This window comes from Rhopalosiphum maidis, chromosome 1 (assembly GCF_003676215.2).
Source record: "Rhopalosiphum maidis isolate BTI-1 chromosome 1, ASM367621v3, whole genome shotgun sequence".
NCBI lineage: Eukaryota > Metazoa > Arthropoda > Insecta > Hemiptera > Aphididae > Rhopalosiphum > Rhopalosiphum maidis.
In genome coordinates this window covers 87,491,277-87,502,528 of record NC_040877.1, presented here as the reverse complement: position 1 = coordinate 87,502,528, position 11,252 = coordinate 87,491,277, and the positions used below count along the sequence as shown (strand labels likewise).

The 11,252-nt window shown below is 26.5% G+C and overlaps 1 protein-coding gene across 3 annotated transcripts in view; it reads right to left on the bottom strand.

Moving 5' to 3' along the window:
- Positions 1 to 5,000: 5,000 nt before the first annotated feature.
- The window catches only part of LOC113557345 (lachesin-like), a 187,494-nt gene continuing 181,242 nt past the window's right edge, over positions 5,001 to 11,252 (bottom strand). For 2 of the 3 annotated variants that reach the window (XM_026962809.1, XM_026962808.1), the window contains exon 12: positions 6,369 to 6,661. In XM_026962809.1, coding sequence (XP_026818610.1) covers positions 6,369 to 6,661 — 293 coding nt within the window. Of the gene's footprint in view, positions 6,662 to 11,252 lie in introns of all 3 variants that reach the window. The other variant, XM_026962810.1, reaches the window with a different exon arrangement.

Sequence of the window (11,252 nt, the reverse complement as noted above, 5' to 3'; positions counted from 1 at the left end):
TGACCTAATAGTGTAATAATAATAATAATAATAATAATAATAATATAATATTACTTACTACAAGGAATATTATACGGTTATGAACGAACAACTGGTCGTTTGCGACGCTGGAGATTATTATCAACCCGCTTCCGTCTCGGGATTTCTGAAACCATCTCGGGATAAGTGGACCGACATTATGTTGTGTAATATATTATTATTATTATTATCATTATTATTATAACGTCAAGCGTATACATGATGTACCCGTGGAAATCGATGAACCGTCAGCCGGTACAGAACTAATCCAACATCGAGTGGCCCATGTAACCACGTAAAGTAGATTGCACACATAAAAATAATAATATTATAATATAAATTGTAATAATATCGTACCAACGACGTGACCGCATAATTATTCAACGTCGTAAATCGCGGTTAAAGGTTTGCATAACCCGTGTAGTAAGATTTTAATACCCACTCAATTATTATGTTTACCTATTACTCTCGATAAAATATACATAATATCCTAACTAGCAAGTCGTTGAACACAAGAGTAGTAATGCAGTGTAACATATGTCTGGTTATTAGTAGATGATTTCTATTAAGCACATTTTCATAATATATTTATTATTAGTTTTAATAATATTAATGTAAGAGTTTATTTTATAATGATATTTTCATGTTTTAGCATTTTTTTTTTCATTTTAAATGAATCCACTTGTTATAACGTTGAAATTGATTTTAATAATTTATAATTAGCGTGATTAAACCAAAAAGAAAAATATATACCCTAGAATCTGATAGCGTGATTTTCCAGTGCCTCGAATTTAAATATGTTAAAATTGTGTTTTATGATTTTAAAATGTTGTGAGTGTCAATAGCAGACAATCAAAACATTCAAACACTACTAAATATCCGGAAAAAATAAAAATCGAATGTTAATTTAAAATATTTTTGTCTATAGTTCATGATTATCACAGATAATTATTATATTTTAGAACTAAACAATTATAGATTTTTCGGGTATACAAATATAATTTAATTTTTTTATTTTCAGACGAATAAAAGAAAATTGATGGGTTTAAAAAATTAGTACTGGCATACTTTATTTTATAATTAATAAATAAATGTATTTTATTGTACTTTTACGTTTTACAGACCATACATTTTAAGTAATGATTAGAACTAATGTCGAATATGGTTCAAATATAATTTTTATAGATATTTGGACGAATTACATATTTACTGTTATGCATTTTATCTATCGTATTTGATATTGATCTATGATATTTTTAACGATAATACATTCGATGCATAAAATAAAAAAAAAATGGATTGGTTTAAAACTTAAATTTAACAATCGTTAATTTATTTCATTACAATTAGTACAAAATAATATTATAATATAAAATATAAAATGTTTATAAAAACAATAAAAAAATAAATACTGTTAACACTTGAATTATTTAAATATATTTTATATACCTATATAATAAAATCATCATATTTTCTCATATGTATTTATTGACGAAAATTTTTGAAGATAAAATAATATTTAATAAGTAAGCTTAATCATTAAATACAATATTCTACGGTGAAAAGATACATAACATATCGTATATCACTTCAGGAATAAACACTTCATATTTATAATATTAATTCAGAAAATGTAAGATATTTCAAAATCAATAGAGTTACAAAAGTTAAATATTTAGGTTTGATGTTTGACTATAATATTAGATGGAATATATATATATATATATACATATATATACATACAGCAAATATCATAACGCACCTACTGACAATTATTTTTAAATTATATTGCTTAGACAAATATTATTTCCAAAAATACTAAAAATATTGTGTATTTATCACTCTATTGACCAGTTTAGAACCAGATGGTTCTAAAAATATATAAAATAATAACTATCATTATATCACGAAATATAGTTATTTATTTCTAGTCGTTCTAATTAATACTGGATAAATGAAAGAAAATTATAGAAAACTGGATATACTTCATGTAAATTTATCGTGAAAAAAAAAATTGCTATTTTTAAAAGGTAGTTTCATAAAGAAAATATAAAATTTGATCTTATAGTAAATTATTCTTAATTATAAAATGTTCTAAATAATAATGTTAAAAAATATTTAAGATATAATTATATTTATATTAAAACAATTTGTATATAAAAATGATCTATAAATTATTAGTATTATTAAATTATCTATTGTTCATGTAAAAATAGGAATAAAGTATTATTTTATATTAGTCTATTTTGTTTTATTATTTTTTATTTATTTATTTATTTTTTTTTTTTATTGTTACAGCATAAACATAATGGTTATTAGCTTACAATTAGATTATATGGTTATGTACATTAATGATTTTAATAATGAAAATTAGCTAAATTAAATTGTAAATTTCAATTTTTTTTTAAAAATGAGATGATTTTTTAGTTATTTTCTAGTATTTCGCATTCTTTTCTGGTCTCCGTGAAAATTTGGCAGTGAATGATGATGTGTTTGACTGTAATGAAAGAATTTCAAAAGCGGCATGTAGGAGGTTCGGTCTTTTCCATTAGGTAACCACGAGTAATTCTCGTGTGGCCAATACTAAGTCAGTTCATGATTACTTCTTCTTTTCGATTTGAATAGTTGAGTTTTGGCCAAGCCTCGACTGAGTGCTTGATTTCCCTTAATTTGTTTTCATATTTTATTATTATAAAGTTAGTATGCGTAAAAAAATAATCATCTATATTTAACTCAAGCTATCGATTTTTACAAGGAAGGTAAACCATTTCAGTACTAAATTTAATTTTTATTATTTAAATTATTTAATGAATAATGCTTTAAAAAAAAAAAAAATAAACTTTAAAAAATATTATGCAATTGTATATTTGAGCTGTAATTTATGAAATAAAACACATTATTTCACTAACATGGTAGATCATAACATTTTTTTTTTTTAATGATTTAATTGCATTATTGTAGTATCAACTAAAAATAATACAATATTATTATTTATGAATATAAATATAATATTTAAAAGTAACATGAACAATTTTTATCTATGTCATTTCAATTTAAATTGCGCGTATATTAATATTTTACGATATCATATAAATTATATTCATTATTTTTACTGTTATATCCCATGAATATAAGTAACCAAATAAAATATTATATCATATAAATATGTTATATTATAATATTATAAATGATAATTTTCAAACTACACTAATATCGTGTTTAATAAAATGAAAGAAAATTAGATAATCATTTTCCAGAATTAATTGAATTATTTTATGGCTCTCCTAAAAAAAAAAAAAAAAATAATTAAAATTGAAATTACGTGGTTTTGCAGTTATAGTCATTATATAATATCACTTAAATTTTGTTTTTACTGTAGTATAGTATTGCTATAATATTAATTTCCATGATTAGAAAAGTTCATAATTATTATGTTAATAAAGTTTTAACTTATCAGTTGAGAACAGTTTTTAACGTAAACATGCATGTATTATACATGAGTATTTCAAAATTTCTCTGTTTTACTAAATTTAGTGCTTGTATATCGAGTGTGAATCGGTCTATATAGTATCTACCTACCTACTTATTTCTGACTACTATTTATTATACAACTAATTAAGTCGCTACGTTTTAGAAATTAATAAAACTATTGATTAAATTCAATCAATAGTTAATAAATACTGTAGCATTTCCTTTCAAATGCACCTTGTCAAATAATAAATAAATATGATGTATTATACGATGATTCATGTTGCACATTCCACATCAATGTTATAGTATATTTTTTTAATGAAACAGGGTCGGGTAATAAGTCTGGTACACGCCAATGTAGTGAAATTGCCTACACAACACGCCGTCCAATTTATATAATATAACATTTTGAACATCTTGAATAACAACACTAGTTTTCAAAAACTGGAATCTTAAAAGTTACAATGCATCGACATTTTCAAAAAAAAAAAAAAAACTGATTTAAGATTAACAGTAAAAAGTGTGGTTCTCATTGAATAAAATAAGTATCTCCACTGAACGCTATAGTATAATAATATTATTATTATGCTATACTAATCCAAGCGACAGGTTACACAATAATAATAAAATCTAATGTATGAGTTTTTTAAGAACAAGAGAAGCGTGGGTATGCTTGATAAATAACCATGATTATTAAATTAGTTTAAATGGAATTTAAAATATAATATATTAGTTACGTTTGATGGATTGCATTTTATAGTTAGAAATATTTATTATTTTATCATATCTGGGTAAAATAATTTATTGATTTATTAAAATAAAAATAATTATTTTGTGAGATAAATTATTTAGAATGTTTTTTAATATGATTTTAAATTGTATTTATGTATAAAATAAATATTTTGTTTTTATTATTATTATTGAAGGCGTTAATTTATCTAAATTATTACAGTAAATGGCATATTAATCTGATTTTAATTTTAGTTTATTATATTATATATATATTTATTTATTTAACATTACGTGTATTTTATTTTATTATATATTCAGCATCCTCTGTAAACACCGATGACAAAATTAAATTCAACAAATTCAAGTTTTAAATTATCTGATATAATATTATATCTAGATCATTTTTGGGTTGTTTTTTATAACATTTTATTTATTAAATACACCTCGCATTGAAAATAGACAATATATAAATGACAGACCAAATCCATCTGTTAAGTATGTCAGATAACTTTTAGTTAGTTTTGTTGAAATCAAAATTGTATTTCTATAAATCAACCTGTATATATTTATTTATATTTAAAAAAAAATAACATATACATAATATTATGTCTAGAACAATTTTTTTATACACATCATATAATATAACATATTCCACTGAATTACTAACACTATTTTATTATAATTAAAAACATAGTATTATTCATTATATTTTGTTTATTATGTGAAACTTTGAAATAAATCAGGTATTAAAAATTATATTTTATTCACGTATAGTAATAATTATTATTAGTAATAAACTTTTAGCTAGATAAAACAATACAGGTATAACATTGATATGGTATTTACACATGGTACAGTTCATAACTTTATATTTTTGTACATTATCAAAATTCAAGACAATAACAAATCAAATATTTGATAATTTTCTAAGATATTTAGATGCCTTAAGGACAGTAAGAATTTTTGTTAAGGAATGGCAAATGAATACAATACAATTCGGTGTAATATTATGAAACAAAATTATGTTATTCGATTAAAGACAAAATAACCATGTCGTAAAATGAACATTTTTTTACGATTACATTTGAGCAATTTTATTCTCAATCGTTACAGAAATTTATTGCGCGTAAGTTTTTGTTAGTTTTATCAAAGGTTTTTATTGAGTCATTGCAATTAATCAGGAAATATGATGAAACATACAAAACAAAACTGACAGGGATCACTTAAAAATTTCAATTGTTCCAATTACAAAAAAAAAAAAGTTTTGTTTGACAAACAGCACGATTAACAAGTTTTAAAAGTTATCAAATCAGTCCTTACATCGATAAATTGTTGACAAGGTTTCAGTTTTGATGGGGTACGATGCGTAACAAATTAGTCCGTAACGAACGATCTCGGATATACGTTATAAAACAACCATTTTTGTATTTTATTATCTTTAGATTGAACGTCAGATTTCAAAAAAAAAAACTTATTAAAAAAAATCATTAAGTCAAATCGTACCATATGAATTTTATACGAAGTCAAACAAATAAAATATGTTCGCGAGACTTCTGAATTAATTATTCATAGGTTATAAATGTTAACAACCAGTAATTGTATTATAAATATATTTTCGAATCGAACAATATTAATCACAATAAACCAACAGTTATAGAAATCTGTTCGAATGCAGGATATATATCAAATTAGCAAATATTGTGTAAATAGTTAAAAAAATGTTCTTTAAACGGATGTGATGACGTTAGACGGCAAATCAGGTTATTTGCGTATTTATGTACACGGCGATCACGCGATTTCGGTTTTCAATCGCGTACCCAAATACAACCGTAGGGAAATCGAATTAATATCATTATTATATCGGTTGGTTTGTGGGCGGGTAGTCGGTAACCAGATGTGCCACGAATGTAGGTATTCAGCGATAACGTTAATGTGATGACGTCGGTTAAGTGGCCAGTGGCGTAATACACAGCAATTTTCTATGGTTTGGGGGTAGGGAGAGGTGATTAAAAAATAAAATAAAAAAACGATTACAAAAACTTAATTACATGAAATCCGATCGGATTTCTTTCGGCCCGCGTCCGTCCCGTGTACGCCCCTGTTGTTTGTTTCTGCCGTCGGTTATTGTGTAGACCTCCTGGCGAGATTCAGTTCAGGAGCCACAGGACCAGTGGCGGCGAAACGGCTAGCGCCAGTGACACGAGGCCACCCACGGCGGCGTCTACTGGACAACCGGTCGACCAGCTAGTTGTGGCGGCTGTCAGGAACGCCAGCTCAGCCACGATGCTCACCGATTGGCTGACCGTTGACCGGCGGACCCGACTTGAACCGCGGCTTGCCCGGTGGCTGCTGCTTTTAGTTTCCATTTCGTCCGCCGACTCGACACCGTTCATCCGCTGACCGGTCTTGTCGTCCATTTTTCCACCAGATTTTCGGTCACCTGAGAAAAAAAATTGGTAAAATTCATATCCATGTTATTAATAGCGCCAATAATCACGACGGAATTAAATTTCGTATTTGATATTTTTTAATAAAAAATGTTTGCGTCATAATAAGTTTAAGTCGCTGTAAATCATTGTGTTATAATGCGGAAGACTTATAAAGCGGAACGAGAATATTATCTAGGATACTGTACTGCGTGATTTGATTTAACACTGTCTCAATGTATTCGCGAAAAACGTATAGTCTTCACTGTTCACTGAAATATAAGTATAGACATGACAGTGACATGAGTCATTTTATTTAAAACGCGAAAATAATATTATCAATTTCTAGGAATACTGTATTATTTACGTATATTTAATTACAAAATATTTAATATTCATAAATAAACATAAAAATGTAATAAAAACTTTGTAATAATCGCAATAGTATAGGTAAATTAATTATTATTATTAATTTGTTTTAATACATATTATATGACTACCTATAATATGGTTGTTTAAATTGAGCACTCAGCTATATTATTATACAGTCCGATCTATTAGCTGGAGTGTACTGACTTTTATAATTTGAATAGCAACAAATAATACTATGTTACTAGCTTTTGCTACACAGTAAGTTTTGAGTGTATATAATTTTAATTTTGAATTTGAGACGGTCAATATAATTAATGAGTTAAATTGAAATTCAACAATAAATCATTATATTATACGAAAAATGATTCTAAGTGAATGAGGCGGGTTGATCAGAATCTCTCACTATAAAATCTTTTCATTATATAATATTTAACTTATTAATATTTTTTCTTAATTCAGTTGGTAAAATTAGTTATTGTTAAGATCGATTTATAACTTACACAATTCTGAATTTCCATAAAATGGCATGAATAGGTTTGTGGTGTAAAATTGTATTATTATAAACTCCTTAAAATTTTTCCGGATATTTTAAAAATATAATTATGTTTAAAAAATGATAACAAACTTAATATTGAAAATTAAAGTGATAAGTTTTTACATTTAATATTTTTTTTTAAATAACATCAAATTATTTAATAGCGTAAAAAACTTTTTTATTTATCATTTATATATATATATTATTTTATCAGCATTTAAACATAAAAATTTAATAACAATATGTTCTCATTTTTTTTTAATTTTCAAGATTTTTACATTTTTAATTTTGAAAACTAAAACTTTCGAAAATAAAATATTAAGTATATTTTAAAATTTCTCAGTATTACAATATACTTATAGGAAAAAACGCAATTTTAATCCATTATATTTTCTAAACGAGAAACAACATTATAAAATGCCTATATAAATAACTTAAAAATATGTTAGTTATTTTTAAATGTCTGTTATAATCCCTAGCAAGAAGTAATTTAAACATTTTTTTAACTTTTAAAGTCTATAATATATATATGTTTTTTTGAACAAAGAAAAACCTTCTTTTCAATACCTACTGATGTTATATAAATATTATGGTTTTCTCCGATCTTTGTGTTAATTTATTAACTTATACATACTTATAACTAATTCACTTAACTTTTATTTCTAAAATAGATTTTAAAATCAAATTTACTACCAAATAAGCTTTTTTGTTTAAAATTGTAACACTAAATTCACTGCTCCAAAGCAAGATGGCAGACACAAAAACCACAAAACATCATTGTAAAATTATTTCATATTCCTCACTCTGCTCAGAACCTAAAATATATTATTGTTCTAAAATCGAACCAAAAAAATATCAAGGTGGAACACCCGTCACAAAATTAAGACCGATTATTAATAAATATGTATTATGCATGCAATTCTATGCTCTCCGGAAATGAAAATCTTGAGATAATAGACGTTCAGTATCGGCAGTCGCCACTCGGCATCCACCGACACATAATAAGGTTCTTCCGGTACCCGTATTCCATAACGTTGTTTTTGCATTATAAAGTTATACCGAAGATGAATTGTTTTCACTGTCATAGAATAATTCTGACGGTCGTCATAACCACACACTTTCAAAAAAGGTCTTCGTTAAAATCCACATACATTTATACATAAATTTCGCACAGTTTTCTCAAAATCAAACCGTTCAATATACCACACACACACACACACACACACACTGATATTATATATTAATAATGCACACATTTTTCTAAAATTACACATTAGTTAACTATATTTAATCAAAATCACAAAATCATAATCGATGAGTTTAATACTTGAATTTAATAGAATATTTGAAAATACTAGGATTATCTCAATATAAACATTATTGATTTACTTACGTCATTACTTTATCTTATTATATATTTATTTAATATTGATTTTGTAATAAATCATAAATTTAATTATTTTTAATTGACAATCAAATGTGTGCTGTTTTGAATTGTTGACCTTCATTTGCTCTTTTTAATAATAAAAAAAAGTGTATGATTATGAATAGTAATTGTTTGATCTTAAATGAGGCCCAATAATTTTGTAAATTTTACTGTTTATTGTAATTTAGAAATTTGTAAAGAAGAAAACCAATTTAATTACAAAAAAAAATATTTCTTTTTTTTTGACGTATTACCCTATCATCCCATAGTCTGATTCAAGAATCAAATAATTTGTTGATTTCCTGTTATAGGACGGTTATTAATCATAAATAAACGCACCTACATCAAAATTTTAAATTTTTTATTAGTGTTATATATACATTGGCTATACTGTTTATAATCTCATGGTATACCTGCTAAGTCATAAACTCATAAGTTAATCGTATATTTAAAATTGGCTTTAATACAGTATAATAATATAATACATGTGTACGAACACGTGATTGTATTTTGTATTTGTTAATTCGGAGGAGTTCTCGTGTAAACATAAATAAATGTAAACATTCGTTGTAAAAGCGGCATCATACGTCTGAATTATAATATGCGACGAAACATTTTAGTTTTCCAATTCTGTTTCGATTAAATTTGGGCGCATACATAATATTATGCTCCGCTCGAATATCGCGTACTGTAAGAACAAGCAAAAACGTGAATATTACACGCGATGTGCGTAGGTTATTTTTTATTATTATTTCGTTCGCCTTCGACTACGGGGTGGCTGTGTGCGATTTAAATAAAAACAAACCGTTTTGACACGACAATTTGGGGGGCGAGAAATTCTTAAGGAATACAATTTCGGCGAAACGTCATCGCCACCAACACCGCCGTTGTTATTACCATAACATTGCGAAAACTATACTATTACGGCAGACCATAGTGTTGCGAGACGTTTTCGAGAATAATATTAGTAATATGACAACAGGCGTATTATGTTATAGACGAGAGAAAAGTTTAACGACGGCATCTGTGATGAAATTGGTAGGCGAAGGTGGAGAAAGAGTGTTTGCGAATAATCGTGGAATAAACGATGTATATATATATATATATATATATATTTATATACCGATTGTATACAAGTCGAAAACCGTTTTCGGATTATTATTACTAATACTATATTATATCCAATACTGCGTTTAGCTAAAAGGGTAGAGCATGACGTGAAACGCTCTATATTACGCTCTTCATGCACCGCCGCCCGGAAATCGGCCGGGGGACGGACTTAATGAAAATTCCATTCTCCTGGATAGGTACCTGTGTATAATGTTATAGTGTTGTGCGCCACCGGGGCATGATCGAACTCGTGTAACGAAATCTAAATTCGAGGCCGATCGTCCTTTTGCGATGAACATTATTACATGGTCGTCATGAACTCATAATAGTGTATGCATACGTTATGAGAGTGTATGTCCGAAACATTGGCCAGTAAGTGTGTGTGTATTTGGAGTTCCCTCTGAATGGAAATGTCGATGAAATGGGATTTTACTGGTAAAATATTATTCCTCATTACACGAAGATATATATATAAGAACAAGACGGTTTATTTTTTTTTCGGAAAAACAAAAATCTCCATGAGTCGCCTCGTCACTCGATGTCGTGCGATAAAAAAAATAAATATCGTATAGACATAAAACGAATAGATTTAAAATGTTTTGAACCCCGAAAGCAATAAAACTTTCGTATTTAAAAAATGATACAGATGATTATTTTTTCAATATGACACGTAAGCCCACTTTACCCCTTCTAGCCCATCACAATGTTTGATATTTGTAAAAAAAAATTGTACTGACAATTATTTTATTGTTATGATAATATTTACCATTTATACACATTAAACGTTTAAAATAGAATGATACAAATTATTATAATAGTTGACAATATCAATTATCTTTCTAATAATAATAACTTCCATAACATTAAAATAAATACGCTTATAGATCACAACGTAAGTAAATATTATTAATTATAGTGATGGGAACTGATTGGATTCACGTAACTCGAGTTAGAAGTACCTAGTCGATGTTTGAAGGAAGTTTAATATTTAATAATGTATAATTATAATAAACATGCATGTCAAGATCGACTCCACTGGGTGAGTTACGGAGGATATGAGTTAAGTCTTGTTGTAAGTATATTATTATTATTGCAATATTAAATGTATATTTTACGGGAACAGGAGTATAGTATATACAACTATGCTTAAACTTGGTCCATA